General features: G+C 42.9%; 1 protein-coding gene across 1 annotated transcript in view; it reads left to right on the forward strand.

Moving 5' to 3' along the window:
• The window catches only part of hmcn1 (hemicentin 1), a gene marked incomplete at its 5' end in the record, with an annotated part of 337,372 nt that overhangs the window by 317,549 nt on the left and 6,708 nt on the right, over nucleotides 1-13,115 (forward strand). The window contains 11 exons of the mRNA XM_084311219.1: nucleotides 14-184; nucleotides 511-681; nucleotides 877-1,047; nucleotides 1,253-1,399; nucleotides 1,716-1,853; nucleotides 3,367-3,488; nucleotides 5,075-5,312; nucleotides 7,197-7,259; nucleotides 7,954-8,073; nucleotides 8,384-8,518; nucleotides 8,716-8,829. Coding sequence (XP_084167345.1) covers nucleotides 14-184; nucleotides 511-681; nucleotides 877-1,047; nucleotides 1,253-1,399; nucleotides 1,716-1,853; nucleotides 3,367-3,488; nucleotides 5,075-5,312; nucleotides 7,197-7,259; nucleotides 7,954-8,073; nucleotides 8,384-8,518; nucleotides 8,716-8,829 — 1,590 coding nt within the window. The remainder of the gene's footprint in view (nucleotides 1-13; nucleotides 185-510; nucleotides 682-876; nucleotides 1,048-1,252; nucleotides 1,400-1,715; nucleotides 1,854-3,366; nucleotides 3,489-5,074; nucleotides 5,313-7,196; nucleotides 7,260-7,953; nucleotides 8,074-8,383; nucleotides 8,519-8,715; nucleotides 8,830-13,115) is intronic.

Below are 13,115 nucleotides of genomic sequence, written 5' to 3' on the forward strand. Positions count from 1 at the left end.
TCTTGTCCTCCAGTCGATGGGAAGTGGTCGTCCTGGGTGAGCTGGGGAGCCTGCAGTGTTTCCTGTGGAGGCGGGACCAGGCAGAGGACACGCCTCTGTGCCAGCCCTGCCCCTCAACACGGCGGCAGGCAGTGCGAGGGCAACGACGTGCACATTGACTTCTGTAACAGCGACCCCTGCCCTGGTGAGGAACTCTCATCTAGACGGGCATAATCCTTCACCTGATGTTTCTATGATTAATTCACTGCACATAATGTGTTGAGCAAGTCTAAAATATATGGATAATATATAAATCAGAACTAATGTAACTATGAATCTAAAATATACTGCTTCTCTATTCCTTGCTTCCTGTATGTGTGTCTCTCCATCTCTTCCACCCCCCCCTCTCTCTCGCGCTCTCTTTTCTCACTCTTTCTATCTCCCTGTCTCTCTCTCACTCTTTCTGTCTCTGTCTCTCTCTCTCCATCTCCATCTCTTCCCTCTCTCTCACTCTTTCTCTCTCTGTATCAGTCCATGGTAACTGGGGTCCATGGAACAGTTGGGGCAGCTGTAGCAGGACGTGTAACGGCGGTCAGATGAGGCGCTACAGGACATGTGATAACCCCAGACCAGCCAGTGGAGGCAGAGCGTGTGCTGGAGCAGACACCCAGATACAGAGGTGCAGCACCGACAGCTGTCCAGGTGAGTGTGCTTCTGTTAATGACCATGCACATGTGATGTATGAATATGTGCCACTGTCTATCCCTCTGTGTGTTCCTATGGGCTGCTTCCATGTTGCTCCATTTTGTGTCCTAAAGTGAATTCAACTGAATGGAATAGGAGGGACACAAAATGGAGTGTGCGAGGGTGTTCAAACGTCTTGTTTGGTCTTCCCAGTGGACGGTGACTGGGGCCAGTGGCAGCCCTGGGGGGAGTGCTCAGCGTCCTGCGGGGGCGGGCAGAGGACCCGGGTCAGACTCTGTAACGGCCCGTCGCCTAGCAGCGGTGGTCGGCCCTGTCCAGGAGACGCCTCCCAGCTGTCCCGGTGTAACGGCCAGGCTTGTCCAGGTAAGGCGCGTGTGCACACATTCACGGTTGTGTTGCGCAATCCGTCGTCAGCTAAAGCTATAACCTTTTCTTTATGTTAATCAACTAGGTATCACCATTGAAATGGAAGAATATATAAGAAATACTTTGGCCTGTATTAGCTGTATTACACCCTGTGTCTGTTAATATGTGGTCATATTTACTTTATTTTGATTGGCTCTCTCAGGCGGGCCTCAGAAGGCGCGGGGCAGCATCATAGGAAACATCAACGATATCGAGTTTGGCATCGCCATCCTCAACGCCACCATCTCAGACAGCCAATCAGGAGGCAGAGTCATCCAGGCCACCATCTCCAACATACCCAGGACGTTAGGTTAGTCTCCGAGTGTCATACTGCTCTGTCCTGTGTACTGGTATAAGCTGGCTATGTGGTGTGTTTTGTGTAGTAGTGTGTCGTGGTCAAAGTAGATGTTTGTACCAGAGAAAGATTTGGTCAGTGTTATATATTGTCTATAATTTTACTTTTACGTGTGTGTGTGTGTTTGTGTGTGTGTGTGTGTGTGTGTGTGTGTGTGTGATCTATGTCCACCCACAGGCTGCCGCTATGAATGTATTCTTGGTCCAAATATGTTTGAATATGCATCAGATTAAAGTGAAATTCTCCTCCTCCTCCTGACCTCCGACCCCAGGTCCAGCAATGAGGAAACTGATCTCCATCTTGAACCCCATCTACTGGACCACAGCGCAGGAAGTAGGAGAGGCAGCTAACGGATACACTCTGACCGGAGGCGTCTTCAGACGGGAAACACAGGTGGAGTTTGCCACAGGTGAGATAGAGAGGCTCTTGGAGGGTTGAAGGAACTTCCCACCACAATCAGGACAGCCGAAACCAGCCCAATTTTCCGCCGTCGACTAAAAACACACTTCTTCAATCAATATCTGAAATGAAGAAAAAAATAAAACATTGTTACTTAGCTGCCAGAGTTGTACCTTTCCTGCTGACCTGTTGTACAGAACTTGGATAAAAGCATCAGCTAAATGACTAAATGTAAATCTGTTGCCTGTACTGGGTTCTTATTCAGTGTGAAATTCACAATCCCCATGAAATATAACTCACCGCTGTAATAGACAACAAGACACAATGGAGCAACATATCCATTGTAATAGTCATAGTGTTACAACAAGGCACACTGGATCCATTGCAATAGTCATAGTGTTACAACAAGGCACAATGGATCCATTGTAATAGTCATAGTGTTACAAGACACAATGGAGCAACGTATCCATTGTAATAGTCATAGTGTTACAACAAGGCACACTGGATCCATTGCAATAGTCATAGTGTTACAACAAGGCACAATGGATCCATTGTAATAGTCATAGTGTTACAAGACATACTGGAGCAACGTATCCATTGTAATAGTCATAGTGTTACAACAAGGCACAATGGAGCAACGTATCCATTGTAATAGTCATAGTGTTACAAGACATACTGGAGCAGCATATCCATTGTAATAGCCATAGTGTTACAACAAGGCACAATGGATCCATTGTAATAGTCATAGTGTTACAAGTTACAACAAGACACAATGGATCCATTGTAATAGTCAGTGTTACAAGACACAATGGAGCAGCGTATCAATTGCACAAGGATTGTGAATTTCATGCCCAAATCCACATAATTGTAGTATTTATGTATGTACCAATACTGGGATCTGATATGGGGCAGACACCAGGCTAACACAGTGATATCAGAGGACCTCGCCAACACTGCAGTCTAAGAGGGTCGTGTATAACCAGGGTTTCCGTTGGTCATTACCGTTTTCTTTTTACCGGCAAAATCTGTTGAAGTCCGACATATTTAAATCTCTCTGGTCATAATGTCCTGTGGAAATATTTCCCTCTTATTTTTTATTTGTTTACCAAGTAACGTACGTCTGCTATGAGGGGTTGTTTTTGCGAAATACTCAAACAAAACCAAAACGTTCAACCGACGTTCAATGAGTGGAGAGAGAGAGAGAGCTGTTGCATAGTGCAGACAGTGGAGGTGACGTTAATTATTAATATTGATATGTTAATTGACAATAAGTATCAAGCATCAGGTATAAGTTACGTGGACCGGCACCAATGTCTTCTAGTGGAGACCCTGTGTATAACGTGTCAGAGATCAAAGCAGAGTGACTTGACGTATAGAAGCATGTTAGCTCTCTCTAGAATGGAGAGTGGCACGGGTGCATCGTCGCTTGTAGAATGAATCACTGCTCAGATATTGCAGTGGTGTGTTGTCATGGAAGACAAACAATAGCAATGACATTAAAAGCTGCGATTGGTCTATTCCAGGTGAGATCCTGAGGATGACCCATATATCCAGGGGGCTGGACTCGGACGGAGCTCTCCTATTGGACATCGTGGTGAATGGTCACGTCCTGCAGCTGCCCTCTCACGCTGACATCAGCATCAAGGTGAGAAATAAACACTGACCGAAGGGGAAGCTAGGTGGTCTTTCCCCCTTATGCAGCACATTGGCAGATGTACAGAAACGCTGACTCAGTGTGTACTTTCCTCGTTAAACTAACCCTGAGGTACAGACAGGCTGCTGCATCAAGCAGTACAGAACAGTACGCGTGAACATTAAAGGCAACCAACTTGTGTTCAGCCTTTCGTTCAGCGTTTCTCTGATTGGCCACACGCCCTTATCCGCGCCGCTCTGTGTGTTGTTGCTCCGCCCGCGGCAGAGAGTGACGCGGCAGATAGTGACGCGTCGGCCGCGCATGCGCATGAGGCTCCCCAGGTGCTTGTTGGTTAATGCCATATCAGCAGTGTATATGACATAACTGTAGCATATAGATTGATAGGCCAAGTTGTCCTGAAAAAAAATTGTATATCACTTAATTTTGCAATACAGGGTTGAGGTTAGACACATGTTGTGCATGAACCTTCAAGTTCCCTGGTGCAAAATATAACATTTTGGCAGCCCATGAAACAAGACAAACAATACAGTAACAGTAATAATCAACAATTATTTGTAAATAGAAGAAAATTCATTCATTGTCCTTGTGTTACATAAAACCCATCTGTGGCCTCGCGTAGAGGAAGGGCGTAAATACATGTTAAGATATTCAAAATCGTCAGAGCAGTATAGTTTGTTTATACTTCAGAAGTATGATATTTGAACATGGTCCCCAAAATGAATGGAAGCGAATGAGGAGCCTGACGCCTGACACCTGGGAGGAATGGGGGTGTTGCAGCATTGGGGATGTTTAAAAAATATAATTTAATATATAATATAATATAATATAATAATAATCTGGTCAGCAGCCTCCACTGATGTAGCGTGATTCAAACCCCCTCAATGTGCAGTTTCTAGTTAATCAGTCAGCAGCCTCCACTGATGTACAGTGACGAGTGAATCTAGTAGTTGGTTTATGACGTTAAAAACGTGAAATAACATATAACGTTACAGCGTACAGTTTCTAGTTAGTCAGCAGCCTCCACTGATGTACAGTGACGCGTGAATCTGGTAGTTGTTTTATGACGTTACAAACGCGAAATAACATTATACATTATATAACGTTACAATGTACAGTTTCTAGTTAATCAGTCAGCAGCCTCCACTGATGTACAGTAACGAGTGAATCGCGTAGTTGTTTTGATAAATGCGTTGTGTATTCGCGTGATTCGATTTGGACAAAGATTACAGCTCCGCATTTCATTCATTTCATTTGGGACCTCTGCCGCTCGCAGGGACCTCTGCCGTGTTCGCGGCAAAAGGGGGCGGAGGGTCGTGGCCAATCAGAGAAAAGCTGAACACAAGTTGGTTGCCTTAAATGTTCACGCGTACAGGCAGGCTGCTGTATTGCTGTTAACCAATGCATTTGAAGTATTTTTTTCTCTCCACATTTTATATGGTTTTCAAAGTTTCATTAATTTATTCAGTTACACAACAAGATTAATACCAGTAAATGTACATTCCATTTATGTATTTATTTTGTGGGGAAACGGACATATGAACAAAAAGTTTAACTCCCGTTGTTTGCCAAACGTCCAGGACTACACAGAGGACTACATCCAGACGGGCGCAGGCCAGCTGTACGCTCTGTCCACCCGTATGTTCAGTATAGACAGAGAGAGTGTCCCCTACTCGTGGAACCACACCATCACCTACGATTCGTCCAAGGGCAAGATGCCCTACCTGGTGGAGACGTTGCATGCCACGGCCATCAGCGCTCACTACCACCCCCTGGAGGAGGTGCTGGAGTATAGCATCCACGCCACCATCGCCAAGGGTAAGGACATCGATTATTGAAGGGCTGAAGCATTGATTATTGATGGGACAACATATATATATATATATATATATATATAATATATTAGGGCTGTCAGTTTATCGCGTTAATTAGATTAATTAATTACACAGCAAATTATCGTGTTATGAAAATGAACTCAAAATTAATAATATATATATATTTTTTTATCTCATTCATTCCAAAAGAACGTAGAATACACATTTACAGACTTTTTTTTAATATGGTCCATTTGCATGTTCTTGGTATCTGATTCTAGGGACATCTATGGATCTCAGGGAATGTATTCCCAGTGTCAGAAATACTGTGTCTGTTACTAGGCTTGAGTAAATTGTAATGAACCAAATGAGAATATCAATTAAATTAAATTTCAGGCCTAAAATGGTTATGCGATTAAATATATATATATATATATATATATATATATATATATATATATATATATATATATATATATATATATATATATATGTATGAATATGTTGTATCTCTGGAGGAGAGGTGTACTGACTGTTGGCCCACTGCCTTAAAGGGGAACTCCAACATTTTGGGAAATTAGCTTATTTAACATCTTCCCTGGAGTTAGACAAGAAGATACATACCTTTTTTGTCTCTGTGCGTGCATTTTAGCTTTGGGAATAGACGCTCCGTTAGCATAGCTTAGCTTCATCACTGGAAGTGAGGCAGGACAGTAGCCTTACAGTGCCTTACAGTGTATTGCAAGATCTGACATTGACCAAACTTGATATGCATGACCTTGGTGGGCTCTAGGTCAACTCCTGAAAAGGGGGTCAATGTCAGACTTTGCAATCAAAAGTTAGGGGGCTAATAACCCTTGCCATAATTTCAGTGCGCCCCCTAACTTTTGATTGCAAGGTCTGACATTGACCCCCTTTTCAGGAGTTGACCTAGAGCCCACCAAGGTCATGCATATCAAATTTGGTCAATGTCAGACCTTGCAATACACTGTAAGGCACTGTAAGGCTACTGTCCTGCCTCACTTCCAGTGATGAAGCTAAGCTATGCTAACGGAGCGTCTATTCCCAAAGCTAAAATGCACGCACAGAGACAAAAAAGGTATGTATCTTCTTGTCTAACTCCAGGGAAGATGTTAAATAAGCTAATTTCCCAAAATGTTGGAGTTCCCCTTTAAAGGAACACGCCAACCTTTTGGGAAATTAGCTTATTTGCCATCTACCCTGGAGTTAGACAAGCAGATACCCTTTTCTTCTCTGTGCATACATTAGGCTTAGGGAACAGCCACACCGTTAGCCTAGCTTAGCGTCATTCACTGGAAGTAGGTGTGCCAGTGTAGCCTAGTTCCCAACAGTCACGAAATACACTCCAAATACAACTCCAAAACTTTCCTGTAAACATGTTGTGACCTGGGTATTTACCACGGAGAATTATAATTTGTTTTGACAATTTCGTTTTCTAAGCAGATACTGTATATACTCTGAATTTTTTTTGCCGAACCACTGCTGCCTGGGCGCAGTGATTTCAAAAGCCCTGTTGTTTTTTGAAAAACGAATTTCCCAAAAAGTTGCCGTGTTCCTTTAATACTATTCTTGTTGTACAGAACTTGTAAGTCGCTTTGGATAAAAGCGTCAGCTAAATGACTAATGTAAATGTATTCTGTATCCTCTTCTTTGGTTGGACCCTCATTCTTTCAGCACACTATAACACACACACATATAGCACCTTTTGTATGAAAACGTAGCTCCAAAGTGCTTTACAATCAACACTGATCACAAACACAGCTACGTCCACCTAACCAGACCACTGTACTGTACACTCACCTAGGTATCTCTCTGTTTGTCACTCTCCTTACCTGCACTTACTAATCACTAATGCATTTTCCCCCAGGCGATCGTAGTAACCAGTGTCCTCATGGCTTCACTCTGGATCCTGCTGGGCCCTACTGTGGAGGTGATGTGTTCAATGAGAAACGTTATACTGTAGTGCGCTTAGAGAGAAAGATGTGATGTGTTCAATAAAAAATGTTATACTATAGTGCGCTTAGAGAGAAAGATGTGATGTGTTCAATAAAAAACGTTATACTGTAGTGCGCTTAGAGAGAAAGCTGTGATGTGTTCAATAAGAAACATTATACTGTAGTGTGCTTAGAGAGAAAGATGTGATGTGTTCAATAAGAAACGTTATACTGTAATGCGCTTAGAGAGAAAGATATGATGTGTTCAATAAGAAACGTTATACTATAGTGCGCTTAGAGAGAAAGATGCAACATTTGGGGAAACACTGTATTACTGTCAATATCGATCATAGTGAATTGGATTTAAAGGCATTTTCCAAGATTTTAGATTTCTGCATCCAGCAGCTAGTATAGGTTGGTCTTATATTATTATATTTGCTTGGTGCGATGGTACGTGAAATTAGGCATAATGATAAATATTGCCTGTATCTGTGTGGCGCTATTTTAGAGGTAAAAAAAACAACCTATACAGGTATTATTAGTAGGTACTAAAAAAAGTAACCGGTACCAGGTACCATCCGCAAATTTCGGCAATGGAGTAGAGTAGAGTTGAGTAGGTACCATGCAGTGGAAAAGCGCCATTAGCCTGCACTCAGTGCGCTGATTGTGTGTGTTTGTGTGTTTGTGCAGATGAGAATGAGTGTGAGGTAGGGAACCCATGTTCTCACAACTGTCACAACGCCATGGGGACCTATTACTGTTCCTGTCCTCGAGGACTCACTATATCAGCTGATGGAAGGACCTGTCAGGGTGGGTAACGCACTCATGTCATTTATTCTGTTCAAATAAATATTGTGTCTTCCGTTGTATTTGTTTTCCCTCTTGTGGACATAATGAGCAATAATAGATATTTGAATGGTTCGAACGCATGTGTTCTTTTAGAAGGAATAGTTTAATGTTATTTTGGCCAACACACACACACACAGACATGTTTTCATGTGTTGTGGGGACATTCAGTAGACTTACATTCATTAAACCTAAACCTTTACCCTTACCTTAACCATAAGGTCTTCATGCTTAACCCTAACCTTTATCCTAATCAACCTCTCTCTCTGCTCAGACATTGATGAGTGTTCCCTGGGTGGACACATGTGCCATGATGGACAGGACTGTGAGAACACCATTGGCTCTTATCGGTGTGTGATGCGCTGTGGGCGGGGCTTCAGGCGGACAGCAGATGGCCTAAGTTGTACAGGTAAGATTTGTTTCTCCACTGATTTCTCAACTGACCGAGACTGAAAACATCTGAATTCAGCTGCTTGTATTGCTTTTTACATCATATTTGCCTCAGAATAACTGCGATTTCTAAAGTGATTTGAATGAGTTAATTACTGCGAGTGTCATAATACTGACAATTTTTATTGCCGTTTCTTTTATTTCTTTCTCGTTCAGACGTGAACGAGTGCCAGGAATCCAACCCGTGTAACCAGCATTGTCTGAACACCATCGGTAGCTACCGCTGTGCCTGTGAACCAGGCTACCAACTCAGAAACAGACGCTGTATAGGTCAGACAACTGTATTATACACACAGATATACACACACCCACACAAAAGTTCTTACAGCAATCGTACCTCTTCAAACCACTGTATACCCTTACCTGGAATGAGATTTTCTTTGCCCTTTTCCATGTTTTATCAGGACGTGTGTCTTGGATGGGGATGTGGTGGGGATTGATGTGTGGGGTGTTTGGGGGGACTGGCTGTTCCGGGGGGGTTCACATGCCTTCGAGCAACACTGTACTTATTGTACTTATTTAATGCCTATTCTTATGTCTGCACGTTCTACGTTGCACTACTTTTATTGTCTTTTATACTAGGGATGTCCGATATTATCGGCCTACCGATATTATCGGCCGATATCGGCATTAAAATGTGATATCGGAAAATATCGGTATCTGTTTAAAAAAATAAATAAAATGGTTTACATTTCTATAGAAATTATGTCCGATATTATCGGCCGATATCGGCATTAAAATGTGATATCGGTTGATATCGGTATCGGAAATTAAGAGTTGGACAATATCGGTATATCGGTATTGGTAAAAAAGCCAATATCGAGCATCCCTATTTTATACCTATTCTTATGTCTGCATTTTATACATTGTTTTTATTCTGTCGACTGTACACTGATTTTATGCCTATGTTTATTTGTGCTACTTGCTGTGGGGCACTTTGGGCTGCGGCCCATGTGTGAAGGGTGCTATATAGATAGAGTTGTTATTATTTATTATTATTATATTATAAAAAATGTATGCATTGAAATGTCAACGACATTGAAAATGAGGGTGACCTCAATTTGTCCTTTGAGAAAAATAAAGGTTTGAATGAAGGAACAAAACCTTTGTACCTTCATGTACAAAAGGTCTGATGACCATATAAATATACCTGGAGCGGGCTGTACATGAAACCAGCCCGTCCAGTAAGGTGCCTTAGCACAGGTCCCGGCAGGTAATAAACAAACAGATGCGTTTTCCAAAAGTAAAATGATATTTATTATATAGTGGGGATTGAAACCCACAGCAATATGCCACAAGGAAGGGAAACAAAACATGGATGTATAATAAGACAAACAGGGAAAAAGGTAAGGGGAGAACAAACAGGTAATATGAGAACACAAGTATCGGCAAAGGCCAACACAGTATAAAGTTCCCCACGGGGGGAACAAGGGCAAAAATGGCCTAACGGCCAACAATATATATATACCCCCCTTAACACATCCAGCGCCAAAAACGCTGTCCAGCGTTATTGGCCGCCATGCGTTGACCGCCAGGATCGCTGTACAGCGTTTTTTAGATCAATATTTCATGGCATTCATAATTCATATACCCACCCCCGGTGCTGCAGCTGGACCTTAGATGTGACTGCAACGACGGCTCAATACCGCCGCCTGGTGGATGGTCGGGCGAGTTACACTCGCCAACAGGATGTGCCATCAGTGCATCGATGAAACTCATCCGGCAGTCACATCTCGTTACGAGACTCCCGACAGACACTATGTACATAATGGATCACTTTCTAAACTTAATAATCGATATGATTTCGCCGTTTATTGCGACATACAAACCGGAAATGGACCTAGGCGATCGGCGTCGTATAATTGGGATCTTTCACCGCCAGTCTCATTGGCCCACGGTAAGAGGAATATAACGTTATTTTCAACCCGATTGTGCGTTTCCTTGTTTGCAAACCATCTGATCAATATATCCACCCAACCTACATAAAGCATTTACTGATGATCGGGGAATTATAAACGACCACCCCCCCCTTCCTCCGCGCATGATGAGGCATAATGTATACCGATCATATACATTTGAGTTTTTTGGTGTAGCGTGTATGGGGGGGAAACGGCAATCGATAATCTATATAATGCGTTTGGGCCTATAACTAGCGTTTTTGGAATTACAGCAGAAAAGATTAAAAACATACTTATATTCTAGAAGGTATTAACACAACAATGTATGACTGAAAAAGTATAACGTTCCCACACCCTGAACGATAGATAATCGATGTTGAATGGGCCATAGTAATGTCAATATAGCAATAAAATTAAAAAGGTTATAGCCCTGCAAAGAAGGTAAACATCTCCATAGGCTTACAGCGCTGGCAGAGAGGGGCATGAGATGGGCATAACCCCCGTCGGGCAATGTGTTAATGGAGGTGAATGGCGCAGAGGCCAATAATATATATATATAATAATAATCCCACCTGTTAGGGAATCCACACAAAGTGGTAGATAAGGCCAACACAATAAGATTGCCCACACACAGTGGTAAATGGCTTTTACAAAAGTGCTCAATAGCATCCACTCAATAGTGGCAAATAGCGGCAACCTCCACACTCCAACCCCGCCCACAACCGTTAGACTTTGTAAAGATTATTGTCCCCTCTCCTCTCCTCCCCTCTCCGCTCGCTCCCTCTACAAAGTCTAATGGTTGTGGGCGGGTCCTGGGACCAAGAGCGTGGAATTGTGACAGATACATACGTGTAAATTGACTGTTTCAGCCAATCAGAATCGAGAAATTTGCATGCCGTTGTATAATGCTTAATTGAATCACTGCCACCGACCAGAGTGGAGTGTGGAGGTTGCCGCTATTTGCCACTATTGAGTGGATGCTATTGAGCACTTTTGTAAAAGCCATTTACCACTGTGTGTGGGCAATCTTTTTTTTTTTTGATCCACTTTTTCTCCCATTTTTCTATATTTTCTCCCATCCCAATTTCGTATCATCCAATTCAACCCTCCCCTGTCACGAACGCTGTTTCTTGCCTCCCACAAGCCGGCTGCAATGTGGACTAAGTCATACATAGCACAAGTCCCCTCCGGTACTTGAGGTAACAGCAGTCGCATCTTTTCACCTGCGCAGCTCGATCTCTCAGTGTCGAGGAGTAACGCGTGGGAGGCTCACGCTGCCCCCGACACTTCCTGATTCTACTGCGCAGGCGCACCAACCGACTTGTAGGAGTCGCTTGTTCACAACGTTCGATCCCCACCCTTCAGTTTTTCCCTCCCCGTAATACGGCCAATGTGTATTACTGCGGACGACCAGCTAAACTGAAAACAATGTGGAGAGCTGGATTCGAACACGCGAATCCTAGCGTCTCCACACTGGTGGCGAGTGCCTTGCCCACTACACCACCTAGCCGCCCTGTGTGTGGGCAATCTTATTGTGTTGGCCTTATCTACCACTTTGTGTGGATTCCCTAACAGGTGGGATTATTATTATATATATATATTATTGGCCTCTGCGCCATTCACCTCCATTAACACATTGCCCGACGGGGGTTATGCCCATCTCATGCCCCTCTCTGCCAGCGCTGTAAGCCTATGGAGATGTTTACCTTCTTTGCAGGGCTATAACCTTTTTAATTTTATTGCTATATTGACATTACTATGGCCCATTCAACATCGATTATCTATCGTTAGACCCCCCTAGGCATGGTTTATTTTTCACAAACCACAACCTCAAGTGGTGTAATGCTTTTATACAACTGGCACATTCATCCAACCGTATTTAAGCATTACATCACGCGCAGGAGTGGTTTGTGAACAATAAACCATGCCTAGGGGTGGTCGTTAGACCCCCCTAGGCATGGTTTATTGTTCACAAACCACTCATGCGCGTGATGTAATGCTTAATTACATCACGCGCAGGAGTGGTTTGTGAAAAATAAACCATGCCTAGGGGTGGTCGTTAGACCCCCCTAGGCATGGTTTATTTTTCACAAATCACGACTGCAAGTGGTGTAATGCTTTTATACAACTGGCACATTCATCCAACCTTATTGCTATACAATAAACACACATTAATCGAAGATTTATTGAAAAAACCATCCGCCAGAAAAAGTTGTTCCCACAACAACAAAAAAGACAAGTTGCCTCCATGTGGAAGCAGCTCGGAAGTGCATCCAACCAACTAACACATCCAACTGTCTTTCAACTAAGACATCCAACCAACTAACACATCCAACTGTCTTTCAACTAAGACATCCAACCAACTAACACATCCAACTGTCTTTCAACTAAGACATCCAACCAACTAACACATCCAACTGTCTTTCAACTAAGACATCCAACCAACTAACACATCCAACTGTCTTGCAACTAAGACATCCAACCAACTAACACATCCAACTGTCTTTCAACTAAGACATCCAACCAACTAACACATCCAACTTTTCTTTAGTTTTTAATTATGAAGTTAGCGGTTGTTATTGGAATGATTGATTGATTGATTGATTGAACATTTTATTACCAGATGCAGAATGGGTACAATACAGTACGGCTCAATAC

The sequence above is a fragment of the Notolepis coatsorum genome (genome assembly GCF_963971535.1).
Source record: "Notolepis coatsorum genome assembly, chromosome: 3".
Classification (NCBI taxonomy): Eukaryota; Metazoa; Chordata; class Actinopteri; order Aulopiformes; family Paralepididae; genus Notolepis; species Notolepis coatsorum.